Below are 26,027 nucleotides of genomic sequence, written 5' to 3' on the forward strand. Positions count from 1 at the left end.
ACACAGACTCTGAAGCAGGGTCCAGGCTCCGAGCTGTCCACACAGAGCCCAGTGCGGGGCTCCAACTCATGGAACTGTGAGATGATGACCCGAGCCGAAGTCGGACGCTTCACCGACCGAGCCACCCAGGCGCCCCACGTAAGACTTGTTTTGAGAGCCCTGTAGTTCCAGCCCATTTGTACCTTCTTGGCAAACCTTTGGCAATCCAATCGCCCTTTCTAGGCCCAAGTCCCTAATTTCAAGACCAGGAGAAGCTCAAAGAAATAAACATGGGGGCTCCTTAAATTCAGCGAAAGACCTTAGGCCAACAGGAAATAGAATGCCAAGAAATACATGCCTTCCTGCCTGTCAGTTGGTTTGACTGCTGAGCATTTTGTGGAAGAAAATCTTTTCCAGTCCCAAAAAGAATTTGTTTTTATTTAAATTGGTAGGCAAGGTAAAATTTGGTAAAGTGGGGGGTAAATTGGTATACTTGTTGATTTGGTGGGCTGGGATTTTCATTATAAAAGCCCCTGATCCTTTCTTTTTTAATCCTTTCTTCCCAGATATCTTAATCTAGCTCATTACTTGTTCTCCCTGAGAACCTTCTTTTTAAGTTTCCCGTTTTCAGTTGTTTGGCCATTTTGGTTTTGTAACAGCACAGTCGGAAGACGACAGGCTTCCACAGAATTTTCCAATCTGCAGCAATTCCTACTGCCCCCCACCTCATTGTCACCTATTCACCCAAAGGGAAAAATCCACTCATCGGAAGTGAAAAACCCTCTTTGTTAAAGTCGGTCTCCTCACCTCGCAGCCTCTTCCTCGTCTCTCCTCTTTTCTTTTTTCCTTTCTTCCTCTAGTTCTTGTAATTTTAGCCTTTCTTGATTTCTCCTCCTTATGGCTCCTTCGCTGAAATGTTTGGTCCTATCAAACATAACCTGCCCACAAACAATGCAGAGCTTCATTAGAAAAGTTTGCCAGCTGGCTGGGTATGTCCCAGGTCAGTGAGATGGAACGGGTATGTACATTACCATCCAAAACCCAAGGAGTTCAAAATGCCCTCTCTGCATCCCAGTGTCCAGATGGTTCCGCTGCTTCGTGGTCACCTGCCAAACAGCCCTGTCGAATTTCCTTTGGCAGAACCCTTGAGGAGCTCTAATATAGCTATAGATGACATCACGGTGTCATTTTGGGCACAGGGTCTGAGGGATGTGAGTACATTACCTCTGGTTTGTTATAGCAATCAACTGAGTTCATGTATTTTTTTTTAATCATCAGAGACAAAAATAGTCAAAAAATGGGGGGTGGGGAGCAGAGGGGGTGGGGAGCGAAGAGGCAAGAAAACTGACCTAATGGGATACAGACATCGGACTGTAGTGATTATTAAGCTACTTTGCAAATCTCAAAATACAGTGGAAGTCAGATCGAGGCACTACAAACACATTTGCTCGAAAAATAAAAGGAGACAGAAATAGCCCTTTAAATATACACAAGGATGATAAACACCAAATTCACAATCATGGCTATCTTTGAGGGGAGGAAGGGGAACGGGGTCTCATCTCACTGGTGATGTTTTCTTTTGTAAGCCGGGCAATGGGTACATGGGTGGTCACCATGGTACGTGTTATATCTTTTGTCTGGCTGAATAGCTCCTAATTTAAAAAGATATATTTTAGGGGTGCCCGGGTGGCTGAATTGGTTGAACGTCTGACTCTTGATTTTGGTCATGATCAAAGGGTTGTGGGATCAAGCCTCAGGTTGGACTCTGTGCTGAGTGTAGAGCCTGCTTAAGATATTCTCATTCTCTCTCTCTCTCTCTCTCTCTCTTCCCCTCCCTCCCCCCCCGCCCCTCTCCCCCACTTGCACGCACTCTCTCTAAGAAGATGCCCAAGCATTCAGACATCGATGAGGTGGCATGACTGGACAGACAGGATGATCTTGAAAGGAAAGCATCCAAGCTTGTTGAGGTTACGTTCCAACAATTTACCTGACAGACATCCTGCAAATGTAAGCTGTTGCCCCAAGAGGACAGAGGGAGTAAACCGCTCTCCTGTGGTTTCAAACTGCATGTATCCCTCTCTCTCAGCAACTCGCCAAATAGAACAGGCATACGAGACAGTTCCATAAGGGCCAGAGGAATTCTTCAGTGCCCTGGAGAAGTTAGGGCAGAACCCCGGATAATAACAAAACCCCAGCCAGCAGCATGCCTGCTAGCAGAGAATGTTCAAATCCGGATTATTTTTATTCCTAAACATCCATTTATTAGTGACAACACAAATCTCCACATTAGCTGTCAATCAGAGCCTGGTGGGGTCTAAGGAAATTTATTCTAGATGCTTCCTTCCAGCTTTTGCTCAGGACCACCTGGACAGTGGGGAATGAAAGAAATTCTGGCTCCTTCTTACCTTGATGTTACAGGCCAGAGCTTTCCCATCATCTCCTTTGAGCATTAGCTTCATACCTCGAAGGGACTCCATGGCTTTCACAAAGTCCGTCGACTCCTGGTACTGTATAAAGGCCTCAAACGTCTGCAAGCCGAAGCCGAAGCCCCCGAAGTTCCCACCAGTCGTCACTTCTCGGTAGGGGTCTAGCATAGGGATATCCACATTCTTGATCTTCCCAAAGCTTTCAAAGACCACCCGGAGGATCTCTTCACAGGGCTTCTCCCCGCTGGAACCTTTAGGTGCAAACCATTTGCAGGGCAAGCCTTCAAAATATATAGAGTCGGGGCTCTTATCCTGGTCCTGCTCTTCAGCCCCATCACTCGATGAGGCCTCCTTCTCCCTGGGGAAGCGCTCCCACTCTCCCTGGGCGTCCGTAGCCACTACTTTTAAGTCTGTTTTCAAACCGTTTAGCTTGATGATCTTTCCATGTAACTTTGCCTTCAAGATCTGAACCAGACTTCGCGTTTCGGCCTCCCCCTCGAACCGGATGAAGTCCTTGGTACTCTTAGAGAGCCGGACTGTGGTGAACTGATCAGGGCAAATTAGGCTCTTAAGCTGGTCGAGAACTTCCCAGTTGGAGAAGGGTCTCATGGGTTCTGAGCTCTCTGGGAGCAATACATTGATCATCAGTTTTGCTATGGGCTTGAGGTAGAGGTGCTGAGCTGCACACAGCTCTGTGGCCTCAGAGTTATCATACACCACGGTGACCGTCATGGTAGCCCCCGGAAACCTTAGAGGGTGAGAGAGAACATTTTCATACAGATGGAGCAAAACACGGATTTGCACTTCGAAGGCTGCTAGCATTCCCGGACTTCAGGTCAACTGATAGGGGAAAGCGCACTTTGGGGAGAATGAAGACAACAGCTCGCATTCGTTTAATGTGTTTTAGGGGTTTCAAAGTTTCCGTATACAGTTGGCCCTTGAACAGGACGGGGGTGAGGGGCACCAACCCCCCTCACCCTCATGCGGTTGAAAATCCACGCATAATTTTGGCCGCCCCCAAACCCAACTACTAATCGCCTACTGTTAACCAGAGCCTTACCGACAACAGAAACAATCGAGGGACACATATTTTGCATGTTATATGGATGATATACCGTATTCTTACAATGAAGTAAGCTAGAGGAAAGAAAATGTTCTTAAGAAAATCAGAAGGAAGGAAAAAAATGGGGGCGCCTGGCTGGCTCAGACAGTGGAGCATGCAACTCTCGATCTTGGGGTTCTGAGTTTGAGCACCGCATTGGGTGTAGAGGTTACTTTAAAAAGAAGAAGAAGAAGAAGGGGCGCCTGGGGGGTTCGGTCGGTTAAGTGTCTGACTTCGGCTCGGGTCATGATCTCACGGTTCATGAGTTCGAGCCCCACGCTGGGCTTTGTGCTGACAGTGAGGAGCCTGCTTGGGATTCTCTCTCTCTCTCTCTCTCTCTCTCTCTCTGCCCCTCCCCCACTTGCACACTCTCTCTCTTTCTCTCTGAGTGAATAAATAAACTTAAAAAAAAAGAAGAAAAGGGGCGCCTGGGTGGCTCCGTCGGTTAAGCGTCCGACTTCGGCTCAGGTCACGATCTCACGGTTTGTGAGTTCGAGCCCCGCGTCGGGCTCTGAGCTGAGCGCTCGGAGCCTGGAGCCTGCTTCCGATTCTGTGTCTCCCTCTTTCTCTGTCCCTCCCCCACTCACGCTCTGTCTCTCTCCCTCTCTCAAAAATAAATAAACATTAAAAAAGAAAAGAAAATCATAAGGGAAAATACATTTATGGTACTGTACTGTATTGATCGCAAAGAAATCCGTGTATAAATGGACCCGCACAGTTCAAACCTGTGTTGTTCAAGGGCCAACTGTACTGTGTTTCAGTTTCCTTCACTGAAAAATTGAGATTCTAGGATTTCTGAGAGGATTCAATGAGCAAGTACATGTGAAAGCTTAAGAATAGTGCCCGGCACAAAGGAAGTTCTCAATAAACACAAGCTATGATGATTCTTTATTTGTGGCAAAAGTGTTATTTTATCTCATTTGATTCACGAAGCAACCTATAAGAATTTTCATGCCTGTTTTACAGATAGGGAAATTCAGACAGATTCAGAAAAATTCAGTGACTTGCCCATACATTGAGACCCCAAGATTCCAAATCTCCAATCTATTGCATGATTGATCTCAAAGGTCAAATCCCAGAAAAACTGGCTGGGGGTACTACAGAAACGAGGCAAGAGTAAAACACCCATAGCGCATTCGGGAACACGCACCTGATTTAACATCCTTGGTCCAGGTTGGTTTCTAGGTCTTACGTGGACATATCCACTCGTATGCTCCCAGTCTATTGACATGAACTAAACTGAACTCTAAGTTCCAATGCAGAAGAACCATCCTCTTCTAATGAACGACCAAGTGAATTTGCCCTTGACCTAAAAATCCCCCAAACATGAGTGCCTGCTGGCATTTCCTATTAACAAACTCTTTTAAGCTGCCCAAGGTGCCCCAAGATTACAAATACTGGGAATCAAGGATTTCTGCTCCTATTTGCTGACTTCAAATAGCACTTTCCAATAAAGGAGTTTTTTCTAAAGTGGATATATCCAGAGTCTATAAAACCTGAGTTTCTCATGTTTTATGTCAACTTCCAATGTCAACTTCTGAGAGGTTTAGACTCAAGCATACATGGCCAGATGATAGAAATTCTAACACAAAATCCACTCCTAAATCTTGGTTAACTTTGTAGGTACATAATTCTTTAATAACTATCCATAAAGGACAGTCCCAGTCAATTTCCTTGAGGAGACAAAGTTTGCGTAGACTGTTTTTTTAAAGGCCTCCAAAGGTTATATCTAAGATATTAAGGTTCTTAGAAATTCTTATAATAGCAACACTGAACTGGGGTGTTATGAAAACAAACATGCTCTCTTTCTCCAAAAACATTATCTAAATAGCAAAATGAGGAAAAAAATCCAGTTACTTTGCTGCAACGTGCAACCTAAATGAGAGTCAACGCTAAGCTCCTTTAGGGGAGAAAAATTAACGTGATATTCAACTAAGATACACAGAACTCCCAAATTCATCTACAGTCAATAGGTATTTGTTTACACAACCTAATTCAAAGCAACAGCTTTTAAAAAACCTTCCAGAAAAAATACACACAGAGTAGTTAACCACTTCAAAGTGATCAGGTTCGTCATGCTCTCCCCATTTATTCCAGTGACAAGCCTTTGTCTTAAACATTTCAGAATGCTTCCTTTTGGATTGATTTCAAAGTCTGGGTTACATTCTTTTAAATAGCCTTGACGGGGGTCAATTTTGAAATTCTTTTATCGTGGATTTGATATTTAGAAATTATCAAAAATTACCTAGAATTGGGGCGCCTGGGTGGCTCAGTCGGTTAAGCGTCTGACTTTGGCTCAGGTCATGATCTCACAGTTTGTGAGTTCGAGCCCCGCATCGGGCTCTGTGCTGACAGCTCGGAGCCTGGAGCCTGCTTAGATTCTGTGTCTCCCTCTCTCTCTGACCCTCCCCCCGTTCATGCTCTGTCTCTGTCTCAAAAATAAATAAAAATTAAAAAAAAAATTACCTAGAATCAAGAACGTTGAATAAAATGGTTGACTATAAAAAACAAACTGATTTTCTTAACTGGCTTATAACCGCCTCCCCCCAAAAAAGGAGATTCTAATAAAGGCTCTGATTCTTGCTTTTTTAATTCGTGGGTACATCGTTGGAATGAGTGCAGAGCTTTGAAAGATGACAACTTTGAAGGACAACAGTCATTTGAATGTGGTGATATAAGAGTTGTAAAAGTAATCGCAAGTTTCCACCCAGCCCCGTATCTACACTCTGCGATGTGACTTTGAGTTACTGCTATCAAGAGATAGAGTCAGGGCGCTTGGGTGTCTCAGTTGGTTAAGCGTCTGACTCTTGATTTCGGAAGATGTCCTAGACCAGCCAGCCCCCAGCCAACCCACCAACTGACCACTGACACGTGAGCAAGTACAACAGTCCTGCCAACCTATAGACTTGTGAGAAAAAATAAATCCCTGTTGTTTAAGCCACTAAGTTTGGGGATGGTTTGTTACACAACAATAGCTAACTGATACATGTATCGAACTCTTAATTCGTTTCAAGATATACAATTACAAGGGCACCTGGGTGGCTCAGTCGGTTAAGCGTACGTCTTCAGCTCAGGTCATGATCTTGTGATTTGTATAAGTTCAAGCCCCGCGTCGGGCTCTGTGCTGAGAGCTCGGAGCCTAGAGGCTGCTTCGGATTCTGTGTCTCCCTCTCTCTCTCTCTGCCCCTCCCCTGCTCGCGCTCTGTCTCTCTCTCTCTCTCAACACTAAATAGATACACAATTCCATTTAATAGTCTTTACACAAACGAATAAAAAGTTATAAAAGCCAATTCCTGGGAGAGTTTTGGGAAGAAAAAAACAGGCATCTTCATATCTTGCTAGAGACCATGTAAATCATCTTTTTCTAGAATAATTTAGCCAAACAAACCAAGAATCATAAAAATTCTCATCTCCTTTATCAAGTAACCTGCTCTAGAAACTTATCCTAGAGAAATAATTTAAAATAAGAAAAAAGCATGGGCGTCTGGCTGGCTCAGTTGGTAGAGCATGCAACTCTTGATCTCAGGGTCATGAGTTCAAGCCCCACACTGGCCAGGGAGCCTACTTTAAAAAACAAAATCAAACCTGCTCAAAGCCACTTATTACAGTGTCATTTGGATATAATTTTGTGCAAATTATGTATGCACAGGAATAAAGTCCAGAAATTGAGTTATGAATTTTTTGGAAAGTAGTTTTTCTTTTTAATTTTTTTTTCAATGTTCATTTATTTTTGAGACAGAGAGAGACAGAGCATGAATGGGGGAGGGGCAGAGAGAGAGGGAGACACAGAATCAGAAGCAGGCTCCAGGCTCCGAGCCATCAGCCCAGAGCCTGACGCGGGGCTCGAACTCACGGACCACGAGATCGCGACCTGAGCTGAAGTCGGACGCTCAACCGACTGAGCCACCCAGGCGCCCCGGGAAAGTAGTTTTTAATGAAACATTTACTGACTTAATCAAACTTTTAATAGATGCATTTTTAGTCACTTGTTTAAAATTATGACCGGTATAAATAGATCTTATTTAAAAATTTCTTCTACTTAAAATTAAATTCACAAAGACGACTAAAAATCATCACCGTTTTGAGATTTAACATATGCCTCACACCCCTCACAAGGATGATTTCTACATAACAAAACAAATTTCTATACTTTACCCACATCTCTCCACTTTCCTGAAGTGTAAAAAAAAAAAAAAAAAAAAAAGGCTCTTATCAAGTTTGGAGAGAAATGAGCCAAATACCATTTTAAAGTGTTTGATGAACCGTGTTTTTGACAGTTTTCAAAAAACTGGCTATCGCTTCCGTCTCACACTGAAGCAAAAATAAGCAGTAAATTCTACAGCAGAAGCCATAACTCGGATGACTACAGCCAACAGCAAGACGGTCTCAGTGAACAAAGTAAACTGAGCAGAGACTGAGGAACGGGCCAATCTCAAAGGGCAAGTCCTCCTCAGCTCCAGCTGCAATGAGGGAAGAAGGGCCAGGACCGGCCAGAACGCCCGTGTTTTCCAGAAGCACCAGAAATCCAGGTCCTTACGTGAAATCTGATTTTCAGATGTTGGCAATCAATTTAAACGATTTAAAAGCAGTGCAGAGTACAAATAAACACATCTACAGGACTCTCTGGCGTGCTAGTCCTTGACCTCTCTGCTCTAGAGTATTGTTCTCAGCTCTTTCTCCAGGGATAAGACCCTACACCTGGATTAGGAAGCACCTAAGCTATTTTCTGACCTTCCCAAGATTGGTCTTAAAAACACAAACAAACAATAATGACCCCCTTTAAAGTTCCCAACGCAGGCCCCCCCCCTCCGAGTCGGAGGAGCACGTGACTCTTGATCTCGGGGTGGTGGGTTCAAGCCCCAGGCCGGGTGTACAGATGACTTAAATAAATAAATAAACTTTTAAAAAATAAAATAAAATCCCCACGGCCAACTCCTGGCTCCCCCAAACAGTAACAATAATGAATTAGACAGTTGTCCTCATATCTTTCCCTGTTGTTCGTGGGCTTTAAAATTAAATGTTCATGAATATTTCATCTTAAAATACTCTCCCAGAATAGGGAGCTAATTTTCCAATCTTAATTTTTAAAAATACTGAGGCATATGTCAGTTCATAATGAACCTATGGTCCACTGAGGCACTAGATTTTTTTTTTTTTTTTTTTTTTGGTATTGTTGCCAGGTTCCATTTTCTTCTTGAAGCTGCTAAGGGATTGAAGCTGCTACTTTCTCATCTGTCTTGGGGACCATGTGATTTCTTGTCTGTTTCCCTTTGGGTTATTGTTCCACTCTACCGCATAGCCCTTTGGCTAAGCAAGGACTTCCTTCTTTATAAAATTTCAGTGGCTCTTGACAGTCTCCCGACTGTACATCAGTGAACACAACTATTCACACAACTATTCACATCAGTGTACACAACTATTCGCTGTGCCTTGGGTTTTCCCTGAACTTTTGGTTGTGCCTTTGGGTTTGTTTTTTTTTCTATACGCAATAAACAGTTAACTCTCTCTCACAATAAATGAATAAACTTTAAAAGAAAAGGGGGGGGGTGCCTGGGTGGCTTAGCAGTTAGGCATCCAACTCTTGGTTTCAGCTCAGGTCATGATCTCACGATTCCATGAGTTCAAGCCCCGCATTGGGGTCCCACTGATGGTGTAGAGCCTGCTGGGGATTGATTCTTTCCCTCTCTCTCTGACTCTCTCTCTTTCTCTCAAAATAAATCAATAAACATTTAAAAAAAACAAACATTTTTTAAAAATAAATAAAATGACAGGTGTAGATGAGCTCCTCCGGGAATGAGAAAACATAGAACCAATCCCCATGGAAAATTAACATTTAGAAGTCAGCATGAGGAGGAGGTCTCAGCAAGAAGACAGAAGAAGCTGGGGCGCCTGGGTGGATCGGTCGGTTAAGCGTCCGACTTCAGCTCAGGTCATGATCTCACGGTCGTGAGTTCGAGCCCCGCGTCGGGCTCTGTGTTGACAGCTCAGGGCCTGGAGCCTGTTTCAGATTCTGTGTCTCCCTCTCTCTCTGCCCCTCCCCTGTTCATGCTCTGTCTACCTCTGTCTCAAAAATAAATAAACGTTAAAAAAAATTAAAAAAAAAAAGAAGAAGACAGAAGAAGCAGCCAGTCTGTAGAAGTGTTTCAAGAAGGAGGATTAGTCAGTGGTGTTGACTACTCCTAAGAGGTCAAGTAAGGTACTGGGGCACCTGAGTGGCTCAGTCGGTTAAGCATCCGGCTTTGGCTCAGGTCATGATCTCACGGTTTGTGAGTTCGAGCCCCGCATCGGGCTCCGTGCTGACAGCTCAGAGCCTGGAGGCTGCTTTGGATTCTGTGTCTCCCTCTCTCTCTGCTCCTCCCCCGCTCATGCTCTGTCTCTCTCTCAAAATAAATAAATAAACATTAAAAAAAATTTTAAAGAGGTCAAGTAAGGGGAGAATAGAGAAGTGTCCACGAAAAATGTTTTTAAGATTTTATTCTTAAGTAATCTCTACACCCAACGTGGGACTTGAACTCACAACCCCAAGATCAAGAGTCACATTCTCTACCAACAAAGCCAGCCAGGCCCCCCAAAAAAGTGTCCACTGAATTTGGCAGCATTAGAGGCTGTTGGTGATCTTAGCAAGCATGGTCTTGTGGACTGTTGAGGGCAAAATCCAGATTGTATTAAGTTGAAGAGTTTAAAAGAAGTAGAGAAGCAGAGATGGTGTGTAAATTAGGATTTTAAGAAATGGAGCAGGGGCGCCTGGCTGGCTCAGTCAGTAGAGCATGTGACTCTTGATCTTGGGTCATGACTTCAAGCCCCACACTGGGCGTACAGCTGAAGGAGGAGGAGGAGAAGAGGAAGAGCAGGAGGAGGAGGAGGAGGAGGAGGAGGAGAAATGGAGCAGTATCTGGAGAATATTATAGGGTCAGCTGAGGCTTTAAGGATCAAGGGATATAATGTATGAGAAAGTGATTTGGAAATTGTAACTTGCCACATATGGGTAAAGAGAAATCCAGAAAGAAGATGGCTAAGGACACAACCCAGGGGGACACCCTCATTTAGAGAATGGAGTGAAAAAGACCTACTGAATCAGAATTTCAGGGCATGATGCCAAGAATTTGAATAGTCTTAAGCTCATGCTGTTTTGTTTGGAAATGTTTCGTTTACGAAGAACCTCACCATAACTGATAGAACCATTCCTCTTGTGGAGGGTCTGGGTTATTTTCACCTTGTTTCTATTGTGGATAATGCCTTTATAGTATACAGTATAGGGATAAGATTGTGGGTTCTAGAACCACACTGCCCGGGTTTACATCCCAACTCTCACCACTTACTAGCTGTAATTTTGGGCAAACTGTGTAAGCCATGCATATGTCAGTCTGCTCAATTTAGTATAAGTATCACCACAGTGTATCATTTCATTGATGTAAGGACCAAATGAGCAATTGTAAAGCGCTTAAAAACAGGGCCTGGCACACAGTAAACACTTAATAAACACGGGCTATTATTGTTAATATGTATCTTTGTGAATCTAGAGTCAAACTTCTGTTGAACTATTTCCCCAGGATAAAATTTCAGGTTGGGATTACTGCATGTGTGGAACTTGAGAAACAAAGCAAAGGAAAAAGGAGACAAACAAAAAACCAGACTCTTAAACACAGAGAACAAACTGAGGGTTGCCAGAGGGGTGGCAGGTGGGGGGACAGGCGACATAGATAATGGGAACTGACAGTGTACTTATGGTGATGAGCACTGAGCAGTGTATGGAATTGTTGGATCATTTTATTGCACACTTGAAACTAATATAACACTGTATGTTAACTACGCATCAATAAAAAGGGATGACAAAACAATAATAAAATAAAAAGACTGAGGCATGGAGAATATGGTCAATAAGATGGTAATAGCACTCTTTGGTGACAGATGGTGACCACACTTATCGTGGTGCGCACTGAGTAATGTATAAAGTCATTGAGTCATTATGTTGTACACCTGAAATTAATACAACACTCTATGTCAATTATACTTCCATTAAAAACGTGTCTAAAAAACATATATCGGGGCGCCTGGGTGGCTCAGTCGATTGACCAACTGCAGCTCAGGTCATGATCTAGCGGTTCAAGAGTTCGAGCCCCACATCAGATTCACTGCAGTCAGCGCGGAGCCTGCTTCGGATCCTCTGTCCCCCTGTTTCTCTGCTTCTCCCTCCCTGCTCTCTCTCTCTCTCAAAAATAAATAAACATTGGGGCACCTGGGTGGCTCAGTCAGTTAAGTGTCAGACTCTGGATTTCGGCTCAGGTCATGAGCTCACAGTTTGTGAGATCAAGCTCCTATCTGCTGACAGCACAGAGCCTGCTTGGGATTCTCTCTCTCTCTCTCTCTCTCTCTCTCTTTCTCTCTCCCCCTCTCTCTCTCTCTCTCTCCGCCCCTCTCCCCTCTCAAAAATAAATAAATAAAAGCAACACTTTTTGTTTTGCTTCGTTGAAGGATTTCATTTTTAAGTAATCTCCACACCCAACATGGGACTTGAACCCACAACCCCCCAAGATCAAGAGTCACATGCTCGGCCAACCAAGCCAGCCAGGCCCCCCTAAAAGCAACACTTCTGAGACCACCTATTCCTTAACAGCTTTGCAGAGGCAAACGAGAGCTCCTCCAACCTTAAAAAATTGTAGTCATTCAACAATGTTTACACAGCGTGCATTCCAGCAGTATCTTGTGTATACAGCTTTACCAAGGCATTTCACTCAACATGCTCCCAATACCAGGACATTTCTAGCAGATTCTCAGAGAAAAAGATTGCTCTCTCTAGTCATCTGTCCGCCTCTTTTTCCTTGCCTCTATACCCAGCGGCAAAGCTGACCAAATCGCAGTAGCATAAGAGAACGGACAAAAGAAGCCAGTCTTGAGATGCTCTCACGAGTGTAAAATGGTTGTTTTAACCAGCAGTGAAAATTCCAGAAATTCTGCATCCAAGGTCCCTCTAATACCTTCCTTCATCTCAGAAGATACTTAGAGAGATTCCTCTGCTACATCTCAGGGCTCTCAGATCAAAAGTATAACTTTACAACTTTAAAAGCATTTGAATCATAAGCATACGTGTCCATCATTCATTCTCTCTCGCTTTTACTCACACTCATAAATATTTGCTATCGGAGTGCCAGCAAAGCCATTTCAACGAGGCATGTTTTTAAAAACAGTGGAGAAAAAAATAGGACCATCTGCACAACTCCATATCCTCTTTCAAAGGAGTTCTTTGCTGCCTTTCTTTTTTCTCCAGGCCTTTGAACCTTAAAGTTAGTCATTTTGAAAGCATTTAAGATGTATAAAATTGTATCAACATATTTATAGGCAGTGGGGCAGCTGAGACGCATATGGATCAAAGCAACCTAGCCAATTTCCAGGCTCCTGGCTAGTACACAGTCCCAGTGAGCCTTGACCAAATAGAAATATTCCCTGGCTCTCCAGCCAAGAGGTCATGGATAAATATTCACGTGTTTCGACACATCATTAACCCAAACAGCAATTTTAAAACCGAGGCTGACCATATGCTCTGATCTTGAAAAAACTAAAAGTCACATAATTAAAATGAGTGGCAGTAACAGGAATGGAGCCAATATAGGACGCACAGAATGACTAAATTTCCAAATCGAGATGGTCCTAGAGGGCTTATTGGGGCACTGGGGGCTTTTGGAACAGACAACAAGGGACTTTTGGAGAGCCACAGCCATTCCGCAATGATACATTAGTGGCCATACCGGAGTCCTGCTGAGGGAGAATCTCTTCTGCCAGCACTCAAAGAAAATCTGTTCTAAGGTATAGGAGGAGAATCGTTTTATTCTGTAAGCTTCAGGTGTACAACATTGTGATTTGACATGCGTATGCACTACAAAGCGATCACTCCCAGAAGTCTAATTACCATCCAACACCCTACAATTGACCCCCTTTACCCCTTTTGCTCAACCCCCATCTCCTTTCCCCTGTGGTAACCACTGATCTGTTCTCTGTGTCTATGGATTTGTTTTTGCTTTTGTTTTGTTTGCCTGTTTTCATACGGTTTGGTTTTTAGATTCTACATATGAGTGAAATCATATGCTATTTGTCTTTCTCCTTCTGACTTATTTCGCTGAGCATAATACCCTCAAGGTCCATCCACGTTGTCGTAAATGGCAAGATCTCATGTTTTATGGCTGAGTACTATCCCATTGTGTGTGTGTGTGTGTGTGTGTGTGCATATACATATCTCCCACATCATCTTTATCCATTCATCTTTAATGGACGGTTAGGTTGTTTCCTATCTTGGCTATTGTAAACGATGCTGCAATAAATACAGGAGGGCCTGTCTTTTCAAATTAGTGTTTTCATATTCTTCGGATAAATATCCACGGCAGACTAGCTGGGTCATATGGCAGTTCTAGTCTTAATTTTTTTTGTCCCTACTTCAAGAGGTCATACTAATGCGTCCTTTGTCTGATAATGTTTGTAAAAGCAAAGTATTTCTAAAGCCACTAAAAAAATCAACCCAAAGAAAGACTTGTAGCAGGCCTTTCCATGCAAATGGATTTACATAACTCTATATATTGGTGAGGACAGGAGCAAGGGAGCTTTTTTGGGGTGTGGGGAGGGGGGAGCTATTTTTTTTTATTTTTTTTTTAATTTTTTTTTCAACGTTTTATTTATTTTTGGGACAGAGAGAGACAGAGCATGAACGGGGGAGGGGCAGAGAGAGAGGGAGACACAGAATCTGAAACAGGCTCCAGGCTCTGAGCCATCAGCCCAGAGCCCGACGCAGAGCTCGAACTCAGGGACCGCGAGATGGTGACCTGGCTGACGTCGGACGCCCAACCGACTGCGCCACCCAGGCGCCCCATCTATTTTTTTTTAAATAAGCACACAGCAGTGAGCAGAGCCAGCTGACCAGTCCTTTGGTCTTTTGCCCCCTTCTCAGCACCAGAAACATTCTTGAATACCCCTCTCCAGACGCTTCCAGCCAGGAACACAACTTTGTATCTTGGATCAATTTACCATAACGCTACTACAGTAGACTTCTTGCTTTCTCTTCTTGTGACACAATAAAAGCTACCAGGGATTTAAAGCAATGCGGCTGAGTAGCTTTCTTTTTGTCTCACTCACTGAACAGTCAGGACATTATCCGTGGGCAATGCGTTTCACGAAGGCACCCGGGTTTTACTTCTCAGTTTTACCTTCACTGTCTGAAAATTACCAGCAAAATCCCTGCCCGCAAGTCGCCACCTACCGGGGAAAAGCAACCTCTCCGTGAGCCGGTGCTTGGTACAACTAAGCAGTTTCTCAAAGCAGCAGTATTTCCCAACCTTTTGAAAATCCCAAGGCAAACTTATTTGAATACGAGTCCTATGAAGAGGATATCGCCCAATACCTTATGGCGAAAATGTGATCAAGGAAGGAAAGATTGGAGAAGCCACAATGCATGTGAACTCTTCATGGCAGCCTGCTGTGTCGTGGCATCTTGACCACAGAACACTGCCAGGCAGAAAGAAGTGCAGTCAAAAGAGGATGGAATGGTTTTAAAAAAATAAGACAGGGGCGCCTGGGGGGCTCAGTCGGTTAAGCGTCCGACTTCAGCTCAGGTCACGATCTCACGGTCCGTGAGTTCGAGCTCCGCGTCGGGCTCTGGGCTGATGGCTCAGAGCCTGGAGCCTGTTTCCGATTCTGTGTCTCCCTCTCTCTCTGCCCCTCCCCCATTCATGTTCTGTCTCTCTCTGACTCAAAAATAAATAAACGTTAAAAAAAATAAAAAAAAAATAAGACAGCGGTATATTTATGACTTTCAGCATAAACAGCGAAAACAGGTGTCGAGGTGGTCAACACGTTGCTCATTTTTCGTGCCTACAGCAAATTTCTGTAGAAATTCCATATAGAGAGAAACCCTACACAAGTGCTAGAAAGACTGAGTATATATTTGGTAAGCTAGTCCCCTTCTCTAGGGATTTGCATTTTCCAATTAATCTTTATTATTATTATTATTATTATTATTATTATTGAAAGAGCACTACACAGGGGCGTCTGGGTGGCTCAGTCGGTTGAGAGTCCGACTCTTGATTTCGGCTCCGGTCATGATCCCAGGGTCGTGGGATCGAGCCCCGCGTCAGTCTCTGTGCTGTGTGGAGCCTGGTAAAAATTCTCTCTCTCTCTCTATCTCTCTCTCTCTCTCTCTCTCTCTTCTCTCTCTCTTCTCTCTCTCTCTCCCCCCTCCCTCCCTCCGCCCCTCTCCCTGGCTCATCCTCTCTCTCTCTCTCTCTAAAAGAAAAAAAAGAGAAAGAGCACTACCCTTCCCAAAGGAGCACCACTACCACTCTATCTTTGTGCACATTTTTTAACAAATTATTTCCTCAAAATGTGTTCCCACGTCAAGGGGCAGGAGTGAGCTTATAGGGCTCATGACAGATTGGCAAATTGTTCTTGTGAAGGATTACGACAATTTATCACGACCGTAACCTTATTAACGTGCCCGAGTCCCTTGTAGGCTTGCTGACACTGGATCGTTTCCATTTTTATTTCTGCTACCTTTATTGGTAGGTAACGGCAACTTGAAGTGGCTTGAATTCGCATCTCATTTTTCTTAAATTAAGTAAAAAGTAAAGGTTGGCTTCAGCTTACGCTGACGTCCAACAGCCTATTCAACGTCTCCAAGCTGAAGGTTTCGTTCGCATCCCCAGCTAACAAGTGCAACAGATCTCTTCATTTCCATGCCCCTCCCAACTGCCCCCCACCTCAAACTTGACCCCCCACCCCACCCAGCGATTCCCATCGTCCTAAACACAGCCACCCACCTCCCAGGAGCTCAGGCTCAAAACCAGGACCTGTCCCTCCCTCCCGCTCACATTCAACCCTTCAGCAAGTCCTTCTGATCCCACCTTTACCACGTTCCAAGGCCACCTCCATCACCGCTGCTGCTCCCCGGGTCCAAGCCAGCGCCATCTGGAACCTGGATGACTGCCACAGCCTCCCAACCAGTCTCTCCTTGTCGTCCTTGCCCCATAGAGTCTATGCTAAGTGCCGGTCAAAACGATTTTTTTTTAAACCTCAAGTCAGATTGTGTCACTCTGTTTAAAACCCTCCAGTGACTTTTCATCATGCTCTGAACAAAATTCAAACTGCTTACCCTCAAAACCCAGCCCCTGCCCACCCGGCTCAACACACTGTGTGCCCCTTCTCCCCTACTGCCCCTGTCCTCTCTCCATCCAGCCTTCTTACCGTTCCTCGCAGATCCAAGTTCACGCCACAGGGCCTTTGCACTTGCGGTTCCCTCTGGCTGAAGTGCTCTCTCCCCTAACATTTTCTCACGGCTGGCTTCTTCTCATTTCTCACATTTGGCTCAAATGCCACCTCCTCAGAGAAGCCTTCCCAGAACACTATCTTAAATAGCACGGCTCCCCCCCCCGTCATGTTGAAGCATAGCACCCCATCTTATTTTCAGCGTGACACTGAAATGCTCGATTATCATGTGCGTTTGTTGACATGGTTTTTATCTGCCCCGCCCCCACCCCTAGTCTGGAAGTTCCACGAGGGCAGGCACCGGCCTCTGTCTGGGTCACCAGTTTATCTTCAGAGCCTAGAATGGTGCCTGGCACGTCGCGGGAACTTCAGAGTGCTAAACCTTAACCTAGGAAAACCTAAAGAGGAACAGTGAGATGCTGAAAAGCAGGCCCGTGTGCCCCTTCAGGCTCTCAGAGCCATCAGTGAGCGAATGTCGTCGAGATCAACCAAGTGTACCTACCAAGTGACGATTCCGTTTGAGACACTTTGGGGGCTACAGCAAGAAGTCGCCCTCGAAGATCTGAGTCTAGAGAGAAAAAGGAATGAAGACGATTAACTGGAAGCCGAGGAAGAAAACGGTGAGTGATGAAGCAGAGGATATTTCTGGGTCACCGAGAAGCAGAAAGGGTTCGAACAGCCTTTCGCTTGAAATGAGTGTTCGAATTCCTGGGGATACGCATCGAGGGGGTTTTGAACGTCCCGGTAACTGCTCCCTTCAAGAGTGTTGGGACACGCGTAGGAATAGCCGGTTGTAGTTGTCACAGGGGCTGGCACAGGGAAGGGCACTGCTGCCACGTGGCAATCTGGGAGTCAGGGGGGCTAGACGTCCTGCGGCGCCTGGACAGACCGACACAAGGGAGAACGCTCCACCCCAAATGGCAAGGCAGAAATGGCTCGCACCTATCCATGCAGAACACATGGAGTGCCTTTGGGGACTTCTCGATTAATGGGGTTTTTTTTTTTTTGAAGGATGAAGGAGAACGGCAAGGCCAGCCCAAATGCCTCTTTGGGTCCCTAGCACAGCGGGATTCAAAACCCCAGCCCAGAAGAGAGGTTACCACCTCTGGATAGGGCTCAGAGTCTGACCATCAGACCGTCCCCAGTGACACCCACGACATCCCCGTGTGGCACGTTTATTCGCCTTTCACAGAGTCAGCTCTGCTGCATGTCGAGCAATTCTCTAACTACACAGTAGGACAAGAAGCTAATCCTGAATTAGAATCTTCCCGAGTGGGGGCTTGTCTCCCTCAATTGGTGGTCTGGGTCAGTGGTCCGGTAGGTCCCAGGACTGGGGGGATGTGGGACACTCAGACCCCCGCTAAAGCAGTTAGCATTTGCCTTCCGCAGGCGAGATGCAGACCAAGCCTTCTGGTGTTTCAAGAGAAACTGGAAATCCTGACTTTTATTGAAATCATTCAGTTTTTATCTTTTTAAAAATTTTTAAATTTTACTTAAATCCAAGCTAGTTAACATATAGTGTCATAATGCTTTTGGGAGTGGAATTTAGTGATTCATCACTTACTGTAACACCCAGTGCCCACCCCAACAGGTGCCCTCCTTGATGCCCATCCCCCATTTAGCCCATCCCCCCACCACCTCCCCACCAGCAACCCTCAGCTTGTTCTCTGTATTTAAGAGTCTCTTATGGCACAAAAACAGACACACAGACCAATGGAATAGAATAGAAACCCCAGAACTAGACCCACAAACATATGGCCAACTCATCTTTGACAAAGCAGGAAAGAACATCCAATGGAAAAAAAGACAGCCTCTTTAACAAATGGTGCTGGGAGAACTGGACAGCAACATGCAGAAGGTTGAAACTAGACCACTTTCTCACACCATTTACAAAAATAAACTCAAAATGGATAAAGGACCTAAATGTGAGACAGGAAACCATCAGAACCTTAGAGGAGAAAGCAGGAAAAGACCTCTCTGACCTCAGCCGTAGCAATCTCTTACTCGACACATCCCCAAAGGCAAGGGAATTAAAAGCAAAAGTGAATTACTGGGACCTTATGAAGATAAAAAGCTTCTGCACAGCAAAGGAAACAACCAACAAAACTAAAAGGCAACCAACGGAATGGGAAAAGATATTTGCAAATGACATATCGGACAAAGGGCTAGTATCTAAAATCTATAAAGAGCTCACCAAACTCCACACCCGAAAAACAAATAACCCAGTGAAGAAATGGGCAGAAAACATGAATAGACACTTCTCTAAAGAAGACATCCAGATGGCCAACAGGCACATGAAAAGATGTTCAGCGTCGCTCCTTATCAGGGAAATACAAACCAAAACCACACTCAGGTATCACCTCACGCCAGTCAGAGTGGCCAAAATGAACAAATCAGGAGACTATAGATGCTGGAGAGGATGTGGAGAAACGGGAACCCTCTTGCACTGTTGGTGGGAATGCAAATTGGTGCAGCCGCTCTGGAAAGCAGTGTGGAGGTTCCTCAGAAAATTAAAAATAGACCTACCCTATGACCCAGCAATAGCACTGCTAGGAATCTACCCAAGGGATACAGGAGTACTGATGCATAGGGGCACTTGTACCCCAATGTTCATAGCAGCACTCTCCACAATAGCCAAATTGTGGAAAGAGCCTAAATGTCCATCAACTGATGAATGGATAAAGAAATTGTGGTTTATATACACAATGGAATACTACGTGGCAATGAGAAAAAATGAAATATGGCCTTTTGTAGCAACGTGGATGGAACTGGAGAGTGTGATGCTAAGTGAAATAAGCCATACAGAGAAAGACAGATACCATATGGTTTCACTCTTATGTGGACCCTGAGAAACTTAACAGGAACCCATGGGGGAGGGGAAGAAAAAAAAAAAAAAGAGGTTAGAGTGGGAGAGAGCCAAAGCATAAGAGACTGTTAAAAACTGAGAACAAACTGAGGGTTGATGGGGGGTGGGAGGGAGGGGCGGGTGGGTGATGGGTATTGAGGAGGGCACCTTTTGGGATGAGCACTGGGTGTTGTATGGAAACCAATTTGTCAATAAACTTCATAAAAAAAAAAAAAAGAAATACTTCAAAAAAAAAAAAAAGAGTCTCTTATGGTTTGCTTCCCTCTGTTTTTATCTTATTTTTCCTTCCTTTCCCCTATGTTCATCTGTTTTGTTTCTTAAATTCCACATCTGAGTGAAATCCCATGATATTTCTCTTTCTCTCACTGACTGATTTCCCTTAGCATCATACCCTCTAGTTCCACCTTTCTTTTTCTTTTTAAGTAATCTCTACCCACAACGTGGGGCTCGAACTCACAACCCCGAGATCAAGAGTCACATGCCCCACTGACTGAGCCAGCCAGGTGCCCCAAGATCTTTTGGTTTTTCACTGTTGACCCCTAATTCAATGGCTTTCTAAAATATCGTGCAGGCTGAAGCACACCCCTCTAAGGCTGACCCAGGGACAGCCCTTGACTCACGGAAAGCCCATGACTCACGACAGGAGCTAAGATGGCCTCTGCAGGCCCCCTCCTCCCAGTGTTACTCCCCCTCAAATCAGTGCCATTCATTCTCTGATATGTATGCTAGCTGGGATTCCCTGGGCACCGGGGCCAGCAGGCTTATTCCACTGTCACTTTTCTCTGCGCTTAACAGGAGTCGGGGTAAAAACCCCTTCATGCAATTTACTCCATGCCTCCAGTGACTCCGAGCTTTGAGAGACACCCCCCCCCCCCCCGCCCAAAAACAGCAGGGCACAGAAAAATGTGACTCCTGGAATGCCATAATCTTTAAAAAGCAACCAAAAGGGGGCGCCTGGGTGGCTCAGTCGCTTAAGCGTCCGACTTGGGCTCAGGTCATGATCTCACGGTTTGTGGGTTCGAGCCCCACATCGGGCTCTCTGCTGTCAGCACAGAGCCCGCTTCGGATCCTCTGCCCCCCTGTCTGCCCCTACCCCCCCCAAAAATAAATAAACATTAAAAAAAATAACGTGGGTGGGTACAGGGGCTTCACTTTAAAGTGGGTGGGTTTAGGGGCGCCTGGGTAGCTCAGTCGGTTAAGCCTCGGACTTAGGCTCAGGTCATGATTTCACGGTTTGTCGGTTCGAGCCCCAGCCCCCCACCTTCCCCCAACCCCCATCCTCCCCCACCCCACCCCCATCCCCCTTTGGGCTCTGTGCTGACAGCTCGGAGCCTGAAGCGTCCTTCAGATTCTGTCTCCCTGTCTCTCTCTGCCCCTCCCCCACTTGTTCGTTCGTTCTCTCTCTCTCTCTCTCTCTCTCTCTCTCTCTCTCGGAAATAAATAAATAAATAGCTTTAAAAAAAAGGAAAGGCAACCGAAAAACCAGAACTTGGGGGATCCCAACTAGATTAGCCCAAGGCGGGGATCTCCTCAGCATGAACGCCTCAGGCGCACCGCCCAAGTTCACGCTAGGTCAACGGTACGAACTTTGAAAGTTACCTCAGAGGCCGGCGGGCAAACGGCCCCAAATGGGGGCCACCCTCGAAACCTTTACCCTCAAACGAGAAAAGACCCCGAGAAACCGAAAAGGCCCCCCAAGGCGACCCGCCCCGGCGCTGGGAGCCGCGCCTCAGGGTCGGCCGCGATCAAAAGTACTCCGGGAACGGCCGCCTTCCGAAAAAACGGCAAAAAGGGCAGGACGCCACACGCAAAGCCGAGGGTCCCCAGGGCCGAGGCTACCCCGTCTCCCCCCCACCCCACCCCGAGTTCGGGGACGGCAGTTTCTCCCACAGCTTCGTTCTCCCCACCCCGCTTCTTCCCCTCGCCCCGCCCCCTGCCCCCCCTGCCCCCCCCGCACCCCCCGCCCCCCCACCCCGTTCCCACCTCGGGACCCGGTGCTTCGGGCCCCGGGAGGGAGTCCGGCTCTCCCAGTCAGACAGGGGAAGGGATTATCCCGCCCGCCGCCCCGGAACACCTCAAGTGACACTCTTGACAAGTCCCTGAAGCCAAAGGGACCCGGTCACCCGCGGGGCCCCGTTAACTGGACGGGGCCGGGCGCGGGGGCGGCAGCGGGGGCAGGAGGGGGGGGGGCGGCCCCGGCCCCCACCTCGAACAGAAGAGGGCACCTTCGGTTCCCAGAAGCGGGAAGCCGCCGCCGGCGTACCCCGGGGGAGCGCCTCGAGTGACCTCTGTCGGAGCAGCGGCCTGAGGGGGCCCCTGAGCGCCCCCTAGTGCGGCGCCGGGGCCCGGCGCGGTCCAGGGAGAAGGGAGAGGACCAGGGGAAGAGCCCAGGCGCATCTCTGGAAAGCCCGACTCTGTGGGGGCAGGTGGGGCGGCCCGGGCCTCCCGCGCCTCCCCTCCCCAATCTCCACCGAGGGTCCTTCGTGGCCCGGTCGAAGCGGTACCAGAGCTTCCCCCCTACCCCACCCCGCCCCCCCCCCCTCGCCTAGGCCGGGGCGGCCGGCGGGGGCCCGAGAGACGCAGCGGGACGTGGCTGCCTGTCAGCGAGAGCCGCGGAGGGCATTTACCCGGGGCCTGAGGGGCCGCTGCGCCTCCGCTCGGGTCTCCGCTGAGGTAACGGGACCGCCGCCGCCGCCTCTTCCCGGCCGCCGCAGTCGCAACCGCCAACGCTCTCGATCGCTCTCTGCGACTGTGGCCCGCGAGGCCAGCTGTTGAATGGCCGCGTCCAAGCCGGCGACGCACGCGCGCGCCCCGATGCCAACGCCCCGTGCGCCCCCTCGCCCCGCTGCGGCCCTGGCGAGCTCGCCGCGGCTGCTTCCCGACTCCGGGATCCCGGCTCCCGGCAGCGGGCTCGCCCACCCGCCCGTCCGTCCGCCGGCTCCCTCCCACCGCCTGGTGGGCTCTCGCCTAGCCAATTGCCGGCCCTCGCCGGCTCCGCCCCCTGGCTGCGATCCCTCAACTCGCCCTCTGGACCAATGGCAACGATGGGCTAGTCCCGCCCCTTCGAATCCCCCGGGGCCAATCGCCTTCTCCTGAGGACCCGTTCAAGTTAACCCCGCCCCTCTCGAGCGGCGGAGCTGCAGCCAAAGTTGATCCCACTGCGCGGTTGCTCCTGACGATTGAGAGGCTTCGCCCGGGCTCCCCCCACCCCCAACCTCCCCCCCCCCCCCGCGCCAAGTTCAGTGATTTCAAGGCTGCAGCTCACCTGGTCTGCCGACCCCCACGCGACCTATTCTGAATAGGCGAATACTTAAAAAGCTAATGAGAGAGGTACCGTTGTCCATCTCATCCCTGAGCAGGGCCGCTGCGAAATGTACACCGTCCTGGCCACAACTCACACATCACAGGGTCAGCAAGAACCTCGAAGGTCATCCGCTGACTCTGTCCCCGCATTGCTGTGTGTCTTGCTTGTGTTTTGTTGTTGTTGTTGTTTGTCCCACGTACAGGGGCTCTGCCCTCCAGGCTGGACAACTTCTGGTGACAAGCACTCACTGGCACCACGGACCGCCACTTGGGTCGCGTGAGACTGAGTGAAACCGGCCCCCTGGTAACTTCTACCCCCTTGAAACCACACAAAGGCAGCTTGGCCCCTCTTCCCACGGGGGTCCAACAATTTGAAGGCAAATCTGGCCCCACAGTTCTTCCAGGCTCTGTTGTTACAAAGAACGGAGTTCAAGTCTCTCCTTCGAGTTTACGCCAATTCCTTTATAGCTTTCCCAAGTGGAAGGTGGGAAATGAGTCTCTCTTCCGCCCCCCCCCCAACCCCCAACCCCAGGGCACAGACCCTTCTGTACAGAGCAGACCAGGACAGTCACATCCCTTGTCTAGACACTAGATTTTTCTACTCAGAGCTCCCCTAAGATGGCATTTGCTTTCTTGACGGCTATATCACAGCCAACGAATATTAGATTTACTGTCAACTAACCCCTGGGCTATTTCTCACTGCTGCTGCTATCACAAGGCTCTGTTTTCTACTTGATTAGCTGGTAAATGTCATTGGGTTTTGCTGGGGGTGGGAGGGGAGTGCTAATTTCACTCTTTTCTCTCAGGACCTCTTCACTGGCTCATTCGGTACTTAACATCTCTCCATCTGTCTTGCTACCAACGCCAAGCTCAGGCCCTCATCCTGTGTGCACAACTGCCTCCCCACAGGACACCTTACCTCTAGGCTTGTCCCCTCCCGGTGGCCTCCCAATGCTCCTCTCCTCATCCATTTGACACCAGAAGCCACAGTCGTCTCTAAAACACGAAGATAATCCTGTTACCCCCACCTGACCTAAAAGCCCACCCCAGCTTCAGATCCTTTCCTACTCCTTCTCCAACCGCCCCCCCCCCCGCCTTCAATTCCAGGATAAGATCCCAAACCCCCGAATAACATGTGAAACCCTCGGTGATCTGGCCTCACCTGCCCAGCGTCTGTCTCACCTGCACCACAGAGCACTCTATACTTCAGATCCGCTGAACTTCCTTCTGTTTCTCAGATGAGCCATGGTCTCCGACACTTCTATGCCTCTGATACAAAGTCTGGAATAACCTGTCCCCTACCCTCCTAATCCTGACCTACAACACATTGATGTATTTTATTCATTCATTGAACACATATCCTGAGCACCTACGTGTGTCAAGTATGGGGGAGGGGGTATAACAACGTGATTTCTAAATATTTGATTCGATCCCTTCATCAGGTGCTTCCAGTATAATGATTCTACTTCCATTCACATTGCCACATAGACATCAGGCAGCTATTTGTAATGATTGGACTCCAGATTCATCCAGGCAACTGAGATTGGGATTTTCTTCCTTGTGAAGCATCAGCGAATAATATTCAAACTCAGTCCATTAAGGTTGGCATTTCCAAGGCCGGAGGTTACGGCCCTTTTCTTTCATTTCCTTCACCTTAACTTAGAAAAAAAAAAAAAAACAACAACGTAAGATTAATATATTCTGTATTTGAGAGAGTATGTGCTTATTGTGTATGTTGAATTCTTTTTGTCTTTTATTTGTCTTTTTTAAGATCAGGGTAAATCAGAGGAGCTTTGGTGGCTCAGTCAGTTGAGCGTCGAATTCTTGATTAAAGTTCACGTCATGAGCTCACAGTTCGTGGGCTCAAGCCCAGAGTCAGGCTCTGCCTGACAGAGAGGAGCCTGCTTGGGATTCTCTCTCTGCCCCTTCCCCATATGTGTGCACACACACTCTCTTTCTCTCAAAATATACAAACATTTTTTAAAAGACCAGGGGGGCTCCTGGGTGGCTCAGTCGGTTGAGTGTCCGACTCTTGGTTTTGGCTCAGGTCATGATCTCTCAGTTTTGTGAGTCTGAGCCCCATGTCGGGCTCTGTACTGACATCGTGCAGCCCGCTTGGGGTTCTCTCTCTCCCTCTCTCTCTGCCCGTACCCCACCCGCACTGCCTCTGTCTCTCTCAAAATAAATAAATAAAAACTTAAAAAAAAATAAAAATAAAAAACATCAGAATAAATCAATCCAACACATTGTACACTTTAAAGTTACACCATGTTATATGTCAATTATATCTCAAAAACTTAGATGAACAATTAGACCCAGATAGCAATTTGTAACATACCATAGGCATGGATGTTTCTGGATCTGAAGAGAAAGGACATGAACAGGACTGACTGTATGTTATCAAAATGAAGCCATTGGAATCATGTAATTACAGAACTTCGGTGTTAGAAGGCACTTTTAAGTTAATTTAATCAAATTTCACCCTGGATGCTAGAAACTACTATGCGGGCAGTTTTTCAGGTTCTTTACAAAGTCCTCAGCTCCTTGGCCTCTGAAAGCAGGCTGTGTTCTTACTGTTCAAATATTGGCTCTGCACGACTAAGGGATTTGAGGGGCACCCAGAATGCTTCTCTGTCCATTTTTTTCCCCCTCTAGGATTAGACGTGTCCTCAGGATCTCCTCTTTCAAAATGCAAATAAAACCTGGGCACCTGGGTGGCTCAGCTGGTCGAAAGTCCAGCTGTTGATTTCGGCCTGCGTCCTGACCCCAGGGTGGTGGGATCAAGCCCCACACTCGGCATGGAGCCTGCTTAAGACTCTATTTCTCCCTCTCTCTCTCTCTCTCTCTCTCTGCCCCTCTCCCCTGCTCCCACGCATGCGCTTTCTCTCAAAAAATTTAAAAAAAAATTTTCAAAATGCAAATCTCACTTGGAAGAGCCACATGCCAGTATGTGTTAGTGATTAACATTTAGCATCAGGAAGACAGCATAGCTCAATAGAAAAAACAAACTTTTTAAGGTGCCTATCCCAATTTGCAGTTTTCAGAGTGGTTTCACTTACTTTATCATTTTTGATCCTCAGAGTGACCTGAGTAAATACCTCGTTTTCCA

General features: G+C 47.0%; 1 protein-coding gene across 4 annotated transcripts in view; it reads right to left on the reverse strand.

Moving 5' to 3' along the window:
• LOC124514001 (A-kinase anchor protein 17B-like) overlaps window positions 1-26,027 on the reverse strand; it is a 53,348-nt gene that overhangs the window by 8,191 nt on the left and 19,130 nt on the right. The window contains exons 2-6 of one of the 4 annotated variants that reach the window (XM_047082109.1): window positions 24,101-24,576; window positions 23,838-23,914; window positions 17,252-17,317; window positions 2,385-3,153; window positions 787-917 (exon numbers count right to left, since the gene is read on the reverse strand). In XM_047082109.1, coding sequence (XP_046938065.1) covers window positions 787-917; window positions 2,385-3,137 — 884 coding nt within the window. In that variant the 5' untranslated portion in view covers window positions 3,138-3,153; window positions 17,252-17,317; window positions 23,838-23,914; window positions 24,101-24,576. Of the gene's footprint in view, window positions 1-786; window positions 918-2,384; window positions 3,154-17,251; window positions 17,318-22,880; window positions 23,194-23,837; window positions 23,915-24,100; window positions 24,577-26,027 lie in introns of those variants that run through there. The other 3 variants (XM_047082106.1, XM_047082108.1, XM_047082107.1) reach the window with 3 other exon arrangements.

This window comes from Lynx rufus, unplaced genomic scaffold (assembly GCF_022079265.1).
Source record: "Lynx rufus isolate CCGP_SWC_20201006 ecotype Redwood Valley unplaced genomic scaffold, mLynRuf1.p SCAF_19, whole genome shotgun sequence".
Lineage (NCBI taxonomy): Eukaryota > Metazoa > Chordata > Mammalia > Carnivora > Felidae > Lynx > Lynx rufus.